The sequence below is a fragment of the Tachysurus fulvidraco genome, chromosome 18, assembly GCF_022655615.1.
Source record: "Tachysurus fulvidraco isolate hzauxx_2018 chromosome 18, HZAU_PFXX_2.0, whole genome shotgun sequence".
Taxonomy (NCBI): Eukaryota; Metazoa; Chordata; class Actinopteri; order Siluriformes; family Bagridae; genus Tachysurus; species Tachysurus fulvidraco.
In genome coordinates this window covers 12,631,013-12,652,389 of record NC_062535.1, presented here as the reverse complement: position 1 = coordinate 12,652,389, position 21,377 = coordinate 12,631,013, and the positions used below count along the sequence as shown (strand labels likewise).

At 39.1% G+C, this 21,377-nt stretch overlaps 1 protein-coding gene across 4 annotated transcripts in view; it reads left to right on the top strand.

Annotated features, from left to right (window-relative positions):
* Positions 1-5,141: 5,141 nt before the first annotated feature.
* kcnq5b (potassium voltage-gated channel, KQT-like subfamily, member 5b) overlaps positions 5,142-21,377 on the top strand; it is a 92,911-nt gene continuing 76,675 nt past the window's right edge. For 2 of the 4 annotated variants that reach the window (XM_047803117.1, XM_047803119.1), the window contains exon 1: positions 5,143-6,011. In XM_047803117.1, coding sequence (XP_047659073.1) covers positions 5,734-6,011 — 278 coding nt within the window. In that variant the 5' untranslated portion in view covers positions 5,143-5,733. Of the gene's footprint in view, positions 6,012-21,377 lie in introns of all 4 variants that reach the window. The other 2 variants (XM_047803118.1, XM_027179258.2) reach the window with 2 other exon arrangements.

Here is a 21,377-nt window from a genome sequence, read left to right as displayed (position 1 = left end):
TATGTTTTATATTTAAAAAAAGAGTTCATTTTTATTATTTCCAAATAAAAAAAGTGTGTGGAAGATTTTTTTTTTTGTTCTTTTTTTTAAGTGCTATGTTTGTACCTTTTTACGGGCCAAAGTCATGATGTACAATCAAGGGTGGAAAAAAGTCACAGAAAGTGAAGTGAAAGTACAGATAAAGTGTCAAAATCCGAAATTATCCAACCAAGAATGTACTCAATTAACTTAAAGAAAGAAAAGATAAAAAAAGAAAAGAAAGAAAAGAAAAATATATAAAAACCTAACACTCTTGAATGTATTTCAAATCTAAATGCAATTATATTTGTATAGCACTTTTAACAATGAACATTGTCTTAAAGCAGCTTTACAGAACATAAGAAGTATAGAAAAAAATATTTAATATTATACAATGATTCAAGATTAATAAACTTGTAAGAGGAACCAGACTCAAAAGTGAACCTTATCCTCATTTGGCTGACTCTGGAGGGTGTGATTATAAATATACAGTCTGACAACTGTGTATTGATGAGGAAGATGTTGTCCTCAAAGACTTGTAATTGACATCTCCTCTTGAAGTCTCCTCTGAAATTCTCATGAAGCCGAATGTTCAAATGTATTAAAACGTAAAACTAAAACGTTTATTACTTAACATAGCATATTAACACATGGTTCTACCTCGAGTAGATAAAAAATAACCAAATTATTATTAGCTTTAATATGTAACCACCTAGCTAATTACATTATCTTCTGGAACTGATGCTAATCTAACTTTGACTGTTTAGACTGCAAAAAAACAACAACTGGATAACGGCTAATTATATCCAGTTAACATAAAATTATTACATAAAAACAAAAAATTAGCAAAACTTACAATTATCATATGCTTTAAATACGATGGAGGCAGGCAAAGGAGACTCCTGATTTAAAAAGGAGTCTTCGTTTACTGCAGCAAATAATTTTCAGCTAGTGCTGAGGTGCTCATTGTTCATTTCAACACTGCAGTTGTAAAGTTGATAAAGCATACAGACTGAGATAGCAGTAGGTACATTGTGAAGGTCACAGCAGATGAAGAATTGTCACAAATTTTAATTGTTTTTTTCTTTAATGCTTTATTTGATTTGATCTCTTAAACTGAAACAATTTAGTTCAAGTAAAAAGTACAGATGTTCAGATGGCCCTGTGATTCAAACTTACACTACACACACACATACACACATACACACACACACACACACACACACACATACACACACACACACACACACACACACACACACACACACACACACACACACACAAAATTGATGTAGGGAAAATGGGCAAGTGGAAAGATCTAAGTAACTTTGACAAGAGCTAGATTGGGATGGCTAGACTGTTGGGTCAGAGCATCTCCAAAACATTATGGGAAGAAGACAGGCAGTTAGAAGCAGTTTGATGATGCAGTGTTCTGCTTGGAAACCGTGGGAAGCCATGTGGATGTTCCTTTGACTTGTGGGAAACCATGTGAATGTTCCTTTGACTTGTGGGAAACCATGTGAATATGCCACCTATACTGAAATACAGTTGTCGACAAAATACAAATATTTTCTTAAAATAAAATGAAAGTAGCTGTACAGAACTGCCTATAATGTACAAAAACCTTTTGAACATGACATTCAGTACATTGTTTTGCCTGTTTCTTGTGTTTAACTTGCCTGTGTAGATCTGAAGAAACGGAACAGAAACATTCCTATTGCAGTCACCAGATGGCAGACTTTTGTTAGGATGTGTGCTGGAGGAGTAGTTCAGGGTTCTCAAAGCTCTCCAGGACAAACAAGACAGCATTGCAGAGCCCTATGTAATCAGCACTGCCTCGATTTGGCAACTTTTTCTGGGTCATTCTTCAACCATTTCATCCATAACCGCACATTCTGTCATGGCGTCTGATGAGCCAGCAGGGATGAGCTCCGGGGACTCATTAAGCACCAAATGTGGCCAATTAGAGCCTTATTATTCAGAAGCCTTCACTGAGCAGATCAAGTCCCTGCATGACAGATTACACACCAGACTGGGGAGATACACTCAGCTCTGTTGGGTTGTATTTAGGAAACTGATTAGGAATTATAAGGATACAGATTCATAGGACATCTCACTGATGTTCGATGTCCTGATGTTGAACATATTTTAAGTGTTTTTATCTATCTATCTATCTATCTATCTATCTATCTATCTATCTATCTATCTATCTATCTATCTATCTATCTATTTATTATTTGTTTGTTTGTTTGTTTGTTTGTTTGTTTGTTTGTTTGTTTTAATTAGAGGTTTCTGAGAATTCATTTGAGAAACATTAGTTTAAAGGAAAATGGTGGTCTGAACTCCTTCACTAGGAGGGGAGATAAATAATAAGGGACAAAATATATGCTTTCTTGTAACTTACGTTACAGATGTGTTGTTACCACACAATACTATGTGGCTGACTAGGTTGGCGCTGTTCCCTCTTCATTTACAGAACAATGACTGATTATGTATCTATCTATCTATCTATCCATCCATCCATCCCTCTTTTGGAAAATATAATATAGCTTTACCTCAGACTGCTAAAACCATTATTTACATTTACCAGACACCCTTATCCAGAGTGACTTACAACTGAGCAACAAGGGCCTTGCCCAGGGACCAACAGCAGTGGCAGCTTGGTGGACCTGGGGATCAAACCCATGACCTTCCGATCAGTATCCCAACACTTTAACCACTGAGCTACCACATCCCACTATCACTGGAGGCTCCTTTCAATAGTATTATTTACATTTTCGGCGGTTTCACAAGTACTGCTTATATGCACCTCTAACAATCTGATTTAAATTTTCGTTTACATGGGCATTATAAATATTTCGAACAAAACACCATCAAGTGCTGCTGTTGTGTTTACACCAAGAAGAGAAAAGAGATTTTCCTCAAATGGCACATAGAAAAATATGTCAGAAAGTTTTTTGTTGTTGTTGTTTTTTCAAATGTCACTCACTTTTCACGGGCAATTAAAAAAATTTGAAGCAGTGGTTTAAAAACCATGTCTGGCTTTACCATATTACGCTCATCATGCCAGATGCCATGTTTAGGACTCAAGCATAAAATGCATGTACACAAGGCATTTCTTTGAATCCGATTGAGAAGCGCTTGCATTGTTAATTATTTTTTTGCTATTCAGCGGATTATTTCAGCTCTTTGCCATCCTTTTCTATCTGATAGAGCTGTCAATCTGATTACTAATGAATTATTTGTTTGGCTGTAAACATACTGAATTACCATTTTGTAATGTAGCATGTCTGCCATACAAGTATACTAGTTGTTATTATACAGTAGTAACCACTTACTGTACTGACAACATAACAGTTAGAGCTCCTGATTCATTTTTGAAAACATCCTGGAAAAATCGGATTCAAAAAATCTAAACAGTTTGTGTTAAAATCATCATTAACACATCAGTGACTACGAGGATGGATGGATTTAAATTGACAACACAAAAAGAGAGCGAAACATCAACCCTGAATGTAAAGTATAGATGCGTTTGATGTAATAATTATTGTTTATGTCAGGAATCAGATTGCGATCTTCAATCTACAGACCGGTTTTGAGCAGCTAGTTTATAAAAAAAAGTAGAAGTTAAAAGTTTAAACAGCTTTTTTCTGTAAACACTACAGAGGAAGTGGGTTGTAACTTCCGCTTTAAACAGGATGAAAGAAGATTAAGTGAAACGGTGTGACTAACTGAACTAATACTGTATGAACTTTACATACAGGTTAAACTACTGTTTTAAACATTATGTATGAACACTAGTAAAGGTTGCCTTCATGCTACATGGTCAAACAAAAATCCTGTTCATCAAAAACAATATAAATCGTTTCTATGTTGTCTCACATGATGTTTAGTTATTTATTTTCCGTTTTATTTAATTCAGGTATATTTGATTGTAAAGACATCTGGCAATTATTCTTAATGGGTGGATCAGTTATCACATTCGGTTAACAGCAAGTGTTAGCCAGTTATATTACACTAACAAATACTGTTCATAGTTCTGCTAGACTCACTATGTAGATGACTAAGGATTTTTGTCCTCAAGGATACCAGCTGTTCTTATTTCTTTCATAAGGCAATGATAATAGCTGAAGCTGCCAGTGATGGGCATGTAGTGTAAAGCATCAAAAGATATGGTAGACTATGCTAGCTAATGGCTTACATGGACATGTTTTTGCAGGCTGGATGTTGAGCTGTGAAAGATATTCATGGGTTTTGGATTATATTATTTGTAGATTAGCACTCCGTTTCCTGTCAAGCATTTTAAAAGCACTTTTGTGAACAAAGGTACAGTATGAGGATGCCTAAGCATTTCACGCATTTACAGTTCTTCTCCAGACAAACTGTAATGTAAATGTAAATCTAAAAGAACTCCTGCACAGAACCCCACTCAACACCCCAGATCTTTACACCCCAACATCAGTGTCTCGGCACACCTAGGATCTTGTAGCTGAATGATACCGAATCACCTCAGCCATGTTGCAATAGGGTAGATCCATCAGGGCTGCAATGTCTCCATTGTCTCAGACATTGCTGTAAGTAAATTAAAGCATTTAGCACCTGAAATCAATACTTTTGGGAGGAGACATTTTAAAACTACTTTATTTTTTATTTTCGCTTTGCCTTTTTTTTTCCTGTAGATTCATCAATACTTTAATGTCTAAAATTAAATTACTGTCATTTTAATTAATCATTTTTACTTAATGCCACCAAGTTTGATTGACAGGTAACCTTAGAATGAAACTAATTTGGCGATAGATAGATAGATAGATAGATAGATAGATAGATAGATAGATAGATAGATAGATAGATAGATAGATAGATAGATAGATAGATAGATAGATAATATACGGACAAATAGTGTGCTACCTGTTGTACCGGATTCACACACTGCTGGTTAATGCACTATGTAATTTGGGAGGTTTTTATTTCGGTCACGGTCACGTGGGTGCTGCGACAGTTGCCGAGGTGCGCGTGAAGTGTAGAAAGACGTGTTGCATAACCTCTGTTAGATGTGGAAGTTTATCGATTTAAATCGTACGTACTCACACACACACACACACACACACACACACACACACACACACACACACACACACACACACACAGTCCGCTTTTCTTGTGTAAATATTTTCTTTCACACTGAATATACCCCGGAATCTGGTTCTGAATATTGCTGCAAAAGAAAATCGCATCGCATTCACAACCTGCAAAGTGCACGAGCTCCCGGTTTCAAAGGATGCAGACATGCGTGAAAACAACGCGCGCGTGTGCGTTTAGAAACAGTGTTGAGAAACTGCCACACACGACAAGATCCGTTTCCTGTGCGCGCGCTTCTCAGTCAGAGCGCAAGCACGCGGCATTGATGCTCACTTAGGAGAGCGCGAGACTAACATTAACATTCACATTAACACTAACTCCGAGTTCAGCTGATCGTCACAGACTTTGGACGGTTGGTTTCAGAGCACGCGAGGAGTAAAGCAAACCCCACGGAAACTGTTGATTAGAGGTGTTATAGCATTGGGGCATGTTTGCACTGTGCATCTGGTGGGAAACCTGTTTCGCGTCCTGTTTGTACGTGAAGCGTAGCGTGTAGGGTGAGAGGCGGCGGCGGCGACGCACGCATGAGCCGCGAGCTCGGAGCAGCGCGCACTCTTGGCCGGCTTCGGTGACGCCATGCCGCGCGACCGCGGTGGAGACGAAGGCGCGTCCGGCGGCGTGCGCCTCGAAGCTCGTGGCACGGAGGATGTGGAACGGGGTGGCGGGGTCGCGCGGCGCCCGGTTGCTGACGGACGGCGGGGAGAACGTGGTGCCCGTCTCAGCCTGCTCGGAAAACCGTTGGTATACGGCGCGCAAAGCGGACGCAGGAACGCGCGCTACCGCCGACTACAGAACTGCCTGTACAACGTGCTCGAGCGACCGCGAGCCTGGGCTTTTGTCTATCACGCGCTGGTGTGAGTTCCCAAAAAAGTTTTTTTCTTCTTCTTAAACCTGTTGCAGTGTCTTAAGCTTAGTCTACGCCGAATAATATTAATGATCTAGATAAACTATTTGTGTCTCTCCAGGAAAAATACAAGCACATACTTATAAAGGCACCCAACTGTACTTTATTATACGTGTATGGACAACTTTTCTTCCTTTAGTATTTATTTCTAGTGCCTTCTAAGGTTCAGATGTAAAGACTCTAGAGGAACATAATCTCAGTGATGAGCAGAATTACACTTTGGTACATTTGTTATGTCAGACAGTAGCTTAGAACTAAGAAATCAGGACTGAAACTGAGAGTGAAGAGTTTTTCTTCACTTGCCTGACTGTATACATGATGATGATGATGATGATGATGATGATGATGCTTTTATGCAATTTGTCCTAAGCATCCATCCTTATAATCCACTGCTACATGTAGATTCTGGTTGTAATTCAAAACAAAAATCTCACTCTAATCACATTACATGATATAGGGACTGGATATAAGCTTGTGCCATATTATATCCAGGGGAATTGCAAGAAAATCGGATGGACGGATCATTCTGCTGTCAACACACCTGTAGGGATTCATAGTTCTGGATGTGTTAGTGCAGGAGACAAAACAATTACGCAAAGCAGTGTGTGTCCAAGGCAAGATATGAGGACTTTCTTATTAAGACAGATTATTATTGAGATGTATAGATGATTGTGGTGAAGCAAGATAAGCAGGACTGGCTAATAAAATGACCAATAATTGTTTTTATGCTTTTAATGAAGTCTTGTTAGGTTGGCCCAATAAAGGAATATCAATAGATGTATTTGTTCAGTCTGAGAAAGATGTTCGTGCTAGACTCTTTAACCTTTACTCTACAAAGTCAAGACAGATGTCTTTGCCAAATGTTAAAGGGGACAAGGACATTTTGGTCAGAGCTGAACTTAACATATCTATATTGTGTCCAAAAATGGACCAATTATTGTATTTTTTAAAGGCATAATGGATCAATAATGAAATTATTGTGCATGTGGCTTTCACTGGGAAGTATTCACATTTCTAATAGGAGCTCAGAATTCCTGATATAGCTGATGGTGAATCTTCATGTCACTCATAGCGAGCATCCTCTTTCTGAGGGCTTTCAATGTTTCCAAAGTCCCAAAGATTATCTCCATCACCTGATCCACACAAATAAGGACTTAAGTAGGATCTGAATATGAGAGTCGGGAGTGTTGGAAGTGGTACTGTACTGTACATCAAGGAGGGATGTTTCTTCTCCCCTGGTGTCTGGATAACCAACAGACTTTTTCATCACAGTGGAAATCAGTACTAATGTATCAAAACCTCCTCAGTGTCATAGGGAGATAACATAATATAAATAACATAATGATAAACTAATGCACAGACATGCAGTGTAAACATGTGAATTTCCAGTCAGTGCACATTTTCGATTTTATTTTTGAGCTCTAGAACTCACACTGGTTCTTTAATAAGTGTTATTTGCTCTCATCCAGGCGTTATTGCAAAACTGAAATTGAAATACCAAGTTTGACAGAAGACAAAGTTAAAGATGGTAAAGTTGCTATTTGAAAGTTGCCTGCCTGTACTTTTGTAAGGTTTCTTTCCCCATTAAAATTCATGTCTAACATAAGCATTCTGTTCCAAACTCAAAACCCTGAACGCTTTATAGAGACGCTTTAGTGGAGGCGCGCTTAAGTTAGTTCATTGTCTTTGACACAAAAGATGAGTACTTCATCTTCTGAAATACCTTTCAGTTTCCGAAAGTCAGTTACGCTTCAAAGAAAAAATAGGTCCAATTGCCTTCTTTTATGTCGACCATCTGCATTTGGTGTGATTGGATTCTTTCTTCACTTGAATATTTATCAAGGCTTGCCGATTTGCTTGGATGTTTTTTCCTTTGATAGAGGCATAAAGAAGAAAGAGGCAGGTACAGGCTTCGCCTCAAAGCTCAGGCTTTCTTGTTATAAGACTGTGCAGAGATTTACAGTAGATTTGTTTCATTTTTGTTGACTGAGCAGCATGTGTGCATGCTAATACTTTGCATAGTGGGGTGCTGTCAGACCTGCCTTCCTGTGCTGTTCAGCTGTATACAGTGCGGCCTTTGAGTAGTTATTCGCCTCAAGATGAATGCCCCGAGTGGGTGGGGAAGAAGAAATGTAGATGGTGTAAACACATGCAGGGCTACAGGCAGAGGTCAACAAAAGTGTTAAAAAAGCATTCATGAAAAGGGAAAAGCTGATATGAAGTGGATGCAATTAAGCAGTTGAAATGCTCCGCAGACACACATTTTCACAGTTAAACAAATTTACTCAAGAAATCCATCTATGACAAAGAAAACACAAACTATCAAATTGCTGCTCTGGTGCAAACCCGCTATAGCTATAAAACTCTCATGACGCCTTTGTATTGTTCCGCACGTCTCCTGCAGAGAGATGGTCTAGATTTTTCCATATTTACATTTAATAATCTGGAAAGAACACATAAAATTGATCTGAACAGTTGGAAGTGTGAGGGCCTTGTTCAAGGCACCAAAAATGGCAGCTTGCCAGATCCACGATATGAATGTTTAACCTTTCAGTCAAATTCAGAACCAAAACCGTCCTACTCGGATACACCACTTCTGGTTCATTAGCTACTAGATAGGTGTCTATAGTGCAATCTGACAATATAACACTGTCCTGTTTGTTGGAATTGGTTTATTGGTAGAGATTTAACCTTTAGTTCACCGATATGATAGTTTTTACATTGGAAAACATTGGTTATGCAGGGTTTCCCGCAGCACTTTGTAGTTCAGGCAGCCCACCTAAGCTGGGAAACCCTACTAGGTCGTCCAAAAAAAAATAAAAAATTCCGTTGCACAAAAGGCCGCTGCACAAAAAACCCCAAAAAAAAAACGCTGCACACACAAAAAAAAAAAAATTCCGCTGCACTCGGAGAATAGCGCAGACTAGCCAGTTGATAAAACGCGTGTCTGTGAGAACTGTATGAACTTATGTTTTGTGTTTATTTAAGCCTGTTATTGTATTAGTCTATAGTTCTTGCAAATTTAAAGTAAGTTAGCCGGTGATTTTGTTGTTTGAGTTCTTCAGCTGCTAGCTAGGTTGTACATGCCTGTTTTGAATAATTGTTAAACGTAGTACAGAGTCCGTGGTCTATCTCACAAAGAAGCCCCGCCCCCGGGAGTGTTGAGACTCAGTGGCGAAGATTACATCTGATACTCTGATATACTTTCATTGATGTAGTTTATACTATATGTAGTTTATAATATATACAAATCCCTAAACACGCTATATATTACCTCTTCTCGTCTGTTCAGCTAGGTTAATCTAGATCTTAATTGTGAGCTCAAATTCCAAAATAAACTCACATTTTTTCCACCCACCAAAATGTAATAGAATCATATCCTTTTTACTGGAGCTACATGCCCAAAGAAGACAAATTTGGTCCATAAACATGTCAGAATAAATGGAAAATAGTCTAAGTCAGAGTTTCCACTCAGTGAATCCCTCAGGAAGGGCCTTAGCTCCATTTCTGGGATTGTAGGTCATTTTAAATGAAAGTGTCAGCCAAATTAATAAGACCAATTTCCACCAGGTTTCTCCACCAATCCCACCAGCTATTTTGACTGGTTTATTGCAGTGTACATTGTACCCTGAAGGTTGCTTCTTTGGAAATGAGGATAAATGGGGATAAATCAGTTTTGTTTCCTCAAAACCAGTAACATGAGGAAGGTTTTTATATTGAGAGCCGAGTTTTTAAACCGAATCCGGTCGAACGGGCATCTGGCTTCATAGCAGGTGAAGGATCAGGGTCAGCACTTTGTTCTCTGAGGACATCCTTTAATTAATTATTCTCTTAGAAACTGCAGGCTGAAGAAGGAGCTACAAAGAGAGAGGAAGTGAAGGGGTATTAGAGATGAATAAACGGTTGGTATATTTCAGTCATTAAAGCACCATTAAGACAGGAGGCAAAAGAGGCAAATGGACATGCTGAGACCTTTATCTGCACCTCACAGCGCTGAGAAAGGGATGATGTCTCCCCTTGAGGAACTCTAAAGATCACCATGTGTGATAGACAGATGAATGCGGTTTAGAGCACAGCAGCATGACTCGCCCGTACCCTCTAGATAACTCCTTTGGAGATTTGAGAAGAAGAATTTTGACAAAAATAGCTAGCAGGGTTTTGGTTTCATTAATGTTATGCCTTCGGGGCCATCCTCTTCTCACTGCCTGGGTGTCTGCAATGATTCACCGGAACCACAAGCGTAACCTTTCAGAAATGGGTCACGTAATTCTGGTAACACGGTAATGGGCAGGCACTTTTGGTCTCGAATCACTTGTGTAAGTTCTGTAGATACTCTAAGGTCCAGAGATCATTTTGTTTTGATTAATCACCACACACATATCCTTGAGCCAGCAAGGAGGAAACTGCAGCCGGTTTGCTTTCACTTTGTACCTCTTTGACTTCATACATGGTGAAACATCCGCAAAATCTTATATGATTTACATGAAAGCTTTGATGAATCGGGTTGCTTAGCTTCTCTAAGCTAAATTAAAAAAAGTCAGTGTTCCTGAGAAAACAAGAGTCAGTCCTTTTCACTCCAAAATTGTTAAACATTATTTTTGAATTTATTGAATGTTATTACCTCAGGAAGTCTTAGAAATCCAACCTTTGTTACCATTAGACAGTGCTAATCAGCTACGCTAATTAGATACACTTTCATACTGGGGTTTGTTCTGATTCAGAAACCTTTTCTCCATTATATCTCATCCATAAAATTAGCATTGGATAGTGCGAGGGTGCAAAGTGGATTCATAGGCTGTAAACTTTAACAAGGATTTATTGTATTTTATTTTAGAAGTGGTTTTAGAGAGAGAATGTGTGTTCTGTTTCATTTGAATCCACTTTCCATGTTAATGGCAATAAGCATGAATAATTAAGACATCACACTCCTTTGTACAACATGTACGAACATTTCTGATGCTAGCACAATTAACTTCTCACTCATACTCTGTGGTCATATGCATTCTGAATCAGTTTCATAATTGTGTGTGTGTGTGTGCGTGTGTGTGTGTGTGTGTAGACAGTGTGTCTCTGAATTTAAGGTCCTCATAGTCATCACAATCCAGCCTTACACAGCTGCTCAAACATCCAAGCTAGCATGACGTGGCTGTTCAATGGCTATTTCTATTGCTAATTCCAGTCCTTGTGAAGAAAAGCTGCAAGCTTGAAGAACTAAAACTTTGCACACTGTGGTTTGGGTTTTATTTTGTCATATTCATAAACAGAGTAGTTCGTTTTCTTCGCCTCCTACTATTATGAGTCAGTCCTTAAAGCCATGAACAAAATGTCTGCTTTCTAACTGGGTAGGTTTAAGTCAAGTATCTTTGTCAAATCCTTAATGATTCTTTGTTGGTGATTTGGCTATAAAAAGATTCTTAAGGATATTTAAGTATTACTACTTAATAATAATAAAAGCGGGTTGCCATGGTGATAAAGGATATCAGTGGGTGGCACAACTGGTGTTCAAAATCAGTTTTCTTGCTTCTAGCGTGAAATATTCTGAAAGGAGATTTGGAATTTGTGTATAAAATTCAGCAGCGTATATCTTCATCGTGTGTAATGAGATGATGGAGAAGCAATGTGCACTCTGTTGTCTTTACTTTCATTAGTATAATCACCAGGTGGCTCCAGATTTGCATAAACTTTGACATATCGCTGGAAACCCCCAAACCTAGTCGGGGACAAACTCTAACCAGGACCATAGATCAGTATTGTCATCTAATCGTAATTCAGCTACAGTATTTGGCTAAAGTTATGCAATTTATATCTCTCGTCTTTCACATCAGACAGAATTAGACAGTAAGCAGCTGATATAAGATGGATCTACTGTCCCCACACTCTCCGTCCCCGTTCTGTCTCTGGTGAAATTTATCTCAGGCCACAGAGACGCAGTTAAAGTTCACGTCATGTCTAAACTCGGGTTATGTGAGAGCAGTTTGTCTAACCCAGGATCAGACTTTTCCCTGATTGTACATCATGTTAGCCATTAGACTAAATAGCAAAATTGTTCTGTACGATGCCGAAGCTCTCCTGCAGTGAAATGCTTTATGAATACCAGCTCTTTTTCCTTGACTGGTTCTCAGGTTCTGCTTGAACCTCTCCTGCCCTCTTCAGTCCTTAATAACCAGTGAGAAAGAACACATACAGAAGGGAGGCCTGGTGAGGAAGAACAGGCCCAGCTTTAGTCCCTCAGGCTAATATCGGTGTGAGCCAAGGAAAACTTATGTTGATGGTATTATTTGTCTTTTCAAAATTATGGAAAGTTTTCTCAAAATTACTGACCAGCATGACTGTAAACTCTGTGTACGTGTGTGTGTGTGGGGGGGGTGTTTTTGTGCGTGGTTTGTGTGTGTGTGTGTGTGTGTGTGTGTGTGGGGGGTGTTTTTGTGCGTGGTTTGTGTGTGTGTGTGTGTGTGTGTGTGTGTGTGTGTGTGTGTGTGTGTGTGTGGGAGTGTGTGTGTATACTGTATGTGTATGTGTTTTTGTGCGTGTTTTGTGTGTGTGTTTGAGTATATGTGTGTGTGAGTGAGTGTGACCTGTTGATTCTGATAATTTAGACTGATTTTCAGGAACAGTTTGTGTAATCTGGGTACAAAACAAATGACAGGTTTATACTAATGCACTGGTTCTGATATGTCAGCATTTCTGACATGGCAGCCACTCCACATAAACTGGCAACTAATCTTTCTGTAGGATCGTATTGAATATTAAGGTAAAGGTGTAACTACTGCTACTGTACACTCTGTCTGAAGCAGTGTGAAGAGATTAATATATTAAAAAAAAATTATTTATGCAAGGATATGAAATTCTCTGAGACATTCGAAGTTCTGATCCATCTTCTTCTTTTTCCGCTTCATCTCCGTTTACTTCTTACCTCTGCTCACCCGCCATTCACCATTCACACAGGATCAGTAGCCTGGTGTAAAAGCCAGTGTGTGTGTGTGTGTGGGGGGGGGGGGGGTGTATGTTGGTGTGTGAGCTTTGAAAGATGGTCTGGCAGGGTGCTGTAGCTGTGTTTGTGTGTGTGTGTGTGTGTGTGTGTGTGTGTGTGTGTGTGTGTGTGTGTGTGTGTGTGTGTGTGTGTGTGTGTGTTCCAACTTTCCCATTACCTCTGTGGAGTAATTGGTGCGCACTCCCTTAACACACATGAAACGATAAATCCACAGACATTTTATAAAACAATAGAAAACAAACCACACATCATGCACAATCCAATTACAGTAAGCTTGTGAGTGTGTGTGTGTGTGTGTGTGTGTGTGTGTGTGTGTGTGTGTGTGTGTGTGTGTGTGTGTGTGTGTGTGTGTGTGTGTGTAACAACGAGTTCCTTTGAGCTGAGGACAGTAGCCAAAGCTGGGGAACTACTCACAACAGCTGTTTGTGTGTGTGTGTGTGTGTGTGTGTGTGTGTGTGTGTGTGTGTGTGTGTGTGTGTGTGTGTGTGTGTGTGTGTGTGTGTGTGTGTGGTGAATAACATATTGTCCTGGGTCAATGAAAACAGCAAGTGTATATGCGCAAGTGTGAGTGTTTGTGTGTGTCTCATGTTACAACAGGCTTTTAATAGAGTGGCTCCAGGGACGTGATTGCACCGTCTGGAATAAATGTTTAGAAGGAGTCTAAGACTTTTATTTTAACCATAAAATTCTATTAATATCATAAGACTAGGTGGTTAGCACTGTTTCCTCACACCTGTGGGATTGGGGGTTTGAGTCCCATCTGTGTGTGTGTGTGTGTGTGTGTGTGTGTGTGTGTGTGTGTGTTTGTGTGTGTGTGTGTGTGTGTTCTCAGTGTGCTTCAGAGTTTCCTCCAGGTTCTCCAGTTTTCTTCCCCAGTCCAAATACACGCAATGTAGGCTTGATGATAGTGTGTAATAAATACAACCGTATTAAAAGTCACATCACCCTGATGGAGCAAAACCGGCTTTATAGCATTCGAACGCAAATTTCAGTGTAATATTTACTCACAGTAGATCCTGAAATCGATATCATTTGTCATAACCGTCTCTGAGGAGGCTTACATACTCAGACTGTTGCTCTCGGGTTTCTACAAAGGTGAAGTCAATATTTGTTTTCATTGGAAGGGCAAATCAGGCTTTTATGCGAAGCACACGTTTATGCATTCTGTACGTCTAATTAGGAAGTCGATCGCTAAGACGTTTGTTAATCAACTGAAATACAACTAAGTGTATAAAGATCATTTATCAAAATTGGAAATATTTATCACAATTATTCAGACAGTTGAAGCTATATCTGTAAAACATTCACTCGTAATAGAAAACTAAAATTCAACTCTATACATTGGGGATTATACAGTAATTATTTGCAGCTCAAACATGAAGCGAATTATTTCCGCATTTGTGTCTTTTATGAGTGTATTAACAATACACATAATCTTCATTCATCTTGAATTCATTTATTTATTAGTTTAGGATTTATTTCCATGTAACCTGTATACATCATTGTGCACCTGACACATGATCTCTGTGGTCAACTCTTCCTTCTCCGTCCGATCAGTGTGAATTATGCTCCACCGCTCTGACAGAATTAAACCCAGCGTCTGACTTGTCCTCTCTCCGTCCACCAGCTCGACAGCCTCACAAACATCCGATCTGAAAGAACTGGGCTGTGTGAGTGACTCCTTCTTGGGGCAATGCTTGTGCAAGACTTACTTCCTGTAGTCTTTGTGGTTAAGTCCTTGCCAGCTCTGCGGTGGCTGACAGAGCTCTGAAAGCTTCTGGTGTTGTCGTGCAAAACAATATCATCAGCATGTTTTCTGTTTCAACTTCTTCAGGATCGTGGTGGTGTTGTTTTGTAAGAACTCTGTAACGCCGCTATGCTATTTTGGAGTATGAAATATTAATAACAGACCTATCTGCTTGCCGTAATTACATCCTGTCCAGTTCTATCATTAGACTGCGCTCAGTACCAGCAAGTGCACACTTCCACAACTGCTCAGTGACGTGTGCAAGGCTCTCGACAGCAGTAAACTCACACCCATGTTTGTTCTCTCTAAATCAACGGCTCCTGCCTCGGTCAAGACAGTAGCTGGCTTCAAGTTGTTGAACATCCTGTATTTGAATCTGTTTAGTGCTCAACACATTTATATGTGTATTTGAATATAAGCATGACGTGGGCGTGGCCTAGCCTGGAAGTTGTTGTTGCCGTGGTTTTATAAATCGGGATATTTAGTGGAGAAGGGCATGGTGGTTTAGTGGTTAGCACATTTTCCTCATACCTCCAGGCTTAAGGATACGGTTCTCATCTCCACTGTGTGTATGTGAAGTATGAATGCTTTCCCTGTGCCTCAGGGCACTTTTGTTTTCCTCCTCTAGTCCAAAGACATGCGCTGTTGGCGTCTTAGGTGTCCAGGGTGTACAAAGCCTTGTGCCTTCTGGGATATGCTCCAGGTTCTGTGCAGCCCAGTGTCAGAAAACGGGGTGTCTTCAGTGCTAAAATTCAGACCCAAACGCAAGGATAAATACATGATTTATTAAATGTATAACACAAAATAAACCACTAAACACGGGAAAAAGGAAAAGAAAACTAAAACTCAAAAGAACCAAGACAGAACAACCAAACAGAGACCAGGAAGACAACACAAAGATGAGGATCCCGTGCTGCCCAAGGCAATGTGGCAGGGATAAATAGGTGTGCAGAGGCGGGAAGGAATTAGGACTAGGGGTGGGGGTGGGGGGCAGACACGTGAACACAAAATGTAAACAAAAACACATGGAACAAGACACAACTGCCGGAACGCTCCCTAATGTTTCAACAGATAAAAAGTCCAGGTGTGATCCTGACACCCAGTAGGATCAGCGATATAGAGAATGGATCGATGGATAGACTTGAGCTGGCTGGAGCCTGAATTGATGGCTAATAAGCACCCTGCATTTATATCTGTTTAATCCTCAACACATTTATAATCTGTTTAGTTCTCAACACATTTATAATCTGTTTTGGTTTTTGAACAAAGTGGGCGTGGCCTCGACTAGAATTTGTTATTTAAATCAAGATATTCAGTGGTCTTTATTTAAAGCAAAACAATTAGTTATTTTTATTTGTGCTTATTATTATTGGTACTAATTCCCATATTTTAAACCAACTAGAGGCCTGTGATGGTTACTAAGGACAATAAAAGCTGTGAATGATGTGAATGCGGCACTTCTTTTTCATGCAACCTTCATATCTGAACGCACAAATGTTCCACTAACAGAACACCTTCTATCTCAACCAGATTACACCTACAGTATTACACCTTCTATCTCAACCAGATGCCTTGTCAACCTTTTTCAAGCTTCCTGGATCTGGATCTGCTTTAAACACGATATCTGTTCATTTCTGTTACCATTTCTGTTATTTAACATGCTTCACTGTTAAATATATGCAGTGTTTTGTCTACACTGCAGTTTCTAGTCTTTAGTGTCCATAACCCTGTTACTGGTTTGTTGATCCTTGGTCTGCTTTTGCTCAAGGACCCAACAGTGGCAACTTAGCAGAACTGGGGCTTAAACCCTGACCTTCTGAGAGGATCCCAGATCCTTATCTGTTTGAGCCCAAACTGCCCACTGTGTAGCAGTGTATCACACTATCATAGGCAGTATTAGTAGTTTTTAGCAATATGTGCTAGTAGCCCTTCTCTGGGATTACACCTACATGCTGTGGGTTCACCATTTGTTCATCCTTGGACTGATTTTTGCTGGTATATCCAATAGAACTCCCCAGTTTTGGATGCTCTGATCCAGTTGTCAACTTGGCCCTTGTCAAAGTTACTCGGATCCTTACGCTTGCCCATTTTTTCTTGCCTCCAACACCTCCATAAACTTTAAGAACTAACTGCTCACATACTGCTTAATATATCCCACATCTTGTTTGCTGCCCACTGTAACAAGCTTTAAGTTATTTTGTTTATGGCTTTTAACAATGGACATTGTCTCAAAGCAACTTTACAGAAATGTAAAAATTTAGAATTTTTTTTTTTTTAAATTAAATTTGGTTTGATCCCTAATGAGCAGGTCTGAGGCAACATCGGCAAGGAAAACCTCCCAAGAGATGATATGAGGGAGAAACCATCAGACTGAAAAGGGAACCCATCCTTCATTTGGTGACAAGATCATCATTGCTATTCACTTCACCTATCAGTAGTTTTCAGATTTTTCTAACTTGACATTTTAAAATGGTAGATTTTTTTTTTCTGGCTGAGATATGTACATGAAGAATGTGTCTCGCAATCCGTTTTATTGATTGCTGGATACACATTAGTTTTGAGTATCCATATTTTGAGCCATATCAGTTATATTAGTTGTAATCTATCATTGTCCCTCAAAACTATATTTAACAGCTTAAATCATGCAAAAGATGTTTTTGTCTATAAATTCCAGCCCTACCACCCACTCTAAATGTCTAGGCATATATACAAATAGTCCTGTGCAGTACATTTGCCGCAGGGATTTTATTATTCCACTGACACACAGGCTTGGCTCTTTTATCCTTACAGCCTATAATTTACGCCTGCAAATCTATGATCCCTGGCTTGATAGCCATCTGTGTCACCTCTATGATTTCTAAAAGCCTATTGCTTTTCATCTGCACATGTACACAATGACAGGAGAAACATAACATCCGAAACCTTGAGCCTCCAATTAAGCTCAGCGGAGTGGTTGAATTTACACCAAAATAACATGCTGATTAAAAAAACACTATCTATTTAACGAACACCTTTCAGCCATAACATTGAAACCACCTGCTTTTAATTGTGTAAGTCCTCTTTGTGCTACCAAAACAGCGCTGATTTGTCAAGGCATGGACTTCACAAGCCCCAACTGGCCACTGTGTAGCAGTATACTCTGTATTCTGACACACTCCTTTCACAGCCAGTATTAATGTATTTTAGAAATTCGTGCTACACCCGCCCTTCTCTGGGATTGGACCTACATAACCCTGCAACTGGTTCACCATAGGTGATAGATTAGATTAGATTAGATTAATCTAATAGTTAGATTAGATTAGCTCCTGTGATCTGAGCAACTTGCTTAAGTTTGTAGGATGATGGTGTTGGAAAATAATAATATATATTAAACACGACATATGTAAGAGTAACTAGAGTGTAAATCAATAAATATCACAAAACACAGACAGATATCCAGTTTAATGCAACAAGCTCTATGAAAATATTATGCTAGCTTCAGGTGCTTTTAACTAGCTTTAAGCAAAACTGACTGTCAGATTATGAAGAAATTTGATTTGTTTAGGAAGTCAAGCCCAGTGTTATTACTACTGAATAACTGAATGCTAGGTTAAATATGCGGTATGTTTCTCTATCTCTATCTCTTTTTTTTTTTTTTTTGTTAGCACACAGGCTTTGTTTGTGCAAGCATGCTAGTTTTCTCTCACCCATTCTGGAAGTGTACTGTAAAGTCTCCTTGGTTCATGTGTTCATACACAGTGAGGATCAGGATGTGAATACCTTTGGTACAGCTAGCATGGTTTGCTAATTAGTAAAAAGGTTAGTAAGATAGCGAGAGCCTGTGGTGATAATGCATTGCTCAGCTGTTGTGTTGATGTTAGCCATCATATCTAATATCACAAGCAGGCTTCTGATGAAAGTGAAGCACATGGTCACCACCACCTGACATGCCTTATGGTTTTATAAGCAGTCCGGTGTAACGCATAGCTGCCGGTTGATAATCTTTCTAAATGTCATTCATTGATGCCTCGTTATATTTTGGACGAGGAGCAGGGATTTTCTGACAGCGTCGGGATTTTTTTTTTCTTCTTTTTTTCTCATCACTGTGCCCACTATGTGGGTGAAAAGGTTGGCACTGTGTTTTCCCTTTTCATCTACAGAACAATGACCTTGAAAAGCAGGGTCTGTCTGTCTGTTTCTCTCTTTCTCTTTCTCTCTGGCTCACCGTCTCTTTTTGAACAGCTGCTGACAACAGGATGTTATTACAGATGGACAGCTGAGGGGCAATTTGAAACCTGAAATGTATTTCTGCTTCTCCTGCTGTCAGGCAACTGTACAGTGGGGTTCGGAGCTTCTATAGCAACGCTGCCAGTTGTGTATTTATTTTACATTTAGCCATTTTACCAATTTACAATAGGAAGGTCAATGGGAGAAATGTTAGGTCCTGTCGAGAGCAGAACTGGTTTGAATGAGAAAGACAACGAACACTCAATTTTAATTACTTTACTTTATTTACTTATTTTACTATAATTTACACTTATTTCTGTGGAACTACTTTAGAAATATTTTTGTGGTATTTTCTTCAAAAACAAATTTGGGTGAATAAATATTGGCACCGTATGTCTTGTTTTGGCATTATTCACAAAATCCTGGTGCTTTTAATCAAAAATGATGACTATAGGCAGGGCATCCTGCCTAATTTTACATTGAGGTGACAATCATTTGTATGGGGAAAAAAGTTGTTTTTCTATGAATATATTCTTCCAAATATTGTAAAAAAAAAAAAAAAAAAAAGAACAGAAATACTTATGGAAAAATATAAGTCCTTAAAGCCCTGAAAAAGTGTCTACAGTGACAGGAGGCATTAACCCTGACTGCAGAGCGAGACACGATAAAGACCTCCAATGCTGAACATGGACACAACAAAACAAAATGTCCACAAATTCCTTTTTTTTTGGCTTCTGGTATAAAGAGTTAAACACACATGATTGATTTAATACCTGATCATGTGATGCACATGCACGTGATCATATTTGTTCAGATTTCCTCTAAACAGTTGAGGGAAATTTAGTACAACACTCTGCAGCTTAGATTTAAGCTAAACATCATGCTAGGCAGTAAGCTAGTTGCTATCTTCCTGATCTTGTTTGCTGTTGGACATTTTTTGCACAGCGTAGGATGTTTCTGAGCTTGTGAAGTCCACAGAGGTGTTTTAATGAAATCTTTGGAGCACAAAGGCAGAAATCTAGCACTTCACACAGTTATATGTCTTTTATTCGATTTGTAGTAGGCTATTAAAAAGTCAATCAAATGCGTAATTGCTGCCCGATTGTGAGAAGCCCATGTTACTGCAGTCATTAAGTCTAGAGTTCTAACATGCGGGAAGTCATGTAAGTGTTTTCTGAATTGCCTTGCTGTGTAATAGATGTGTGTGTGCGTGTGTGTCTGTGTTTGTGCCTGTCTGTGTGTGTGTATACCTGTTTGTGGCTGTCTGTGTGCACCTGTCTGTGTGCACCTGTATGTGTGTGTGTGTGTGTGTGTGTGTGTGTGTGTGTGTGTGTGTGTGTGTGTGTGTGTGTGTGTGTGTGTGTCTGTGTGTGTGTCTATGAAACCCGTGGGAACCATTTCTAGGAATCATATTCCTAATAATCTACCAGCTGTTACCAGGAATTCTCATAGCAGTAGTTCAGAGGCTGATTAAGCATCTTTGTTGTATGATTTCTGTTTATGAAGTCAGAATTATTGGCACCCTTGGTAAGGTTGGGGTTTAAAAAAAGGAATGGAAATATTTCTGTTATTGTTAAGATTCATTCCACACTAAAGCTAGCTAGCTCTCTCTCTCTCTCTCTCTCTCTCTCTCTCTCTCTCTCTCTCTCTCTATATATATATATATATATATATATATATATATATATATATATATATATATATATATATATATATATATATACATGCATATATATATATGCATGCTCTATATATATATACATGCAGGGGTGCCAATAATACTGGAACTGTATAAAAAAGCAGCATAGATCAAAAATTATTTGAATGATGTCACTGATGGTAATCCTACTGTTGTTTTCAAAACAGTACAAATTGTATATATATATATATAAAAAATCAAACACAAAAGATAATCATCGGAATCGTTCAGAGGAACATTATCCACTTCTACGAATTCCGACGTCTCGTTTAACTCCCTTGTTCCATGAAGATGTGTAATTTTAATGCATTGTTACTAAACACAGCCTCGAACGCTCGGACACGAAGCAATTCATCACGACACAGTAAACGCACGGGAGAGTTAAAGTTTTTGTTTAAAACATTCGGAACGTTCTGGAGCGTTAAACACTTCCAGAAACAACAAATGTCATTTGGGACGAAGCCCGTGGCGTGATTGTGCTCTGTGTCGGATTGTTAATCACAGTGGATTTATTCAAACTATTCCCTCAAACATTTTGTCAGTGTTGCTGCAACCCTTTAAAGTTTCAAAAACACAGAGATGAGTGGTTTCCATGGTTACTTCACACCTATGGGGTTAGGGGTCCAATTCCTGGCTCCACCCATCCATGTTTCCTCCAAGCTCTCCGGTTTCC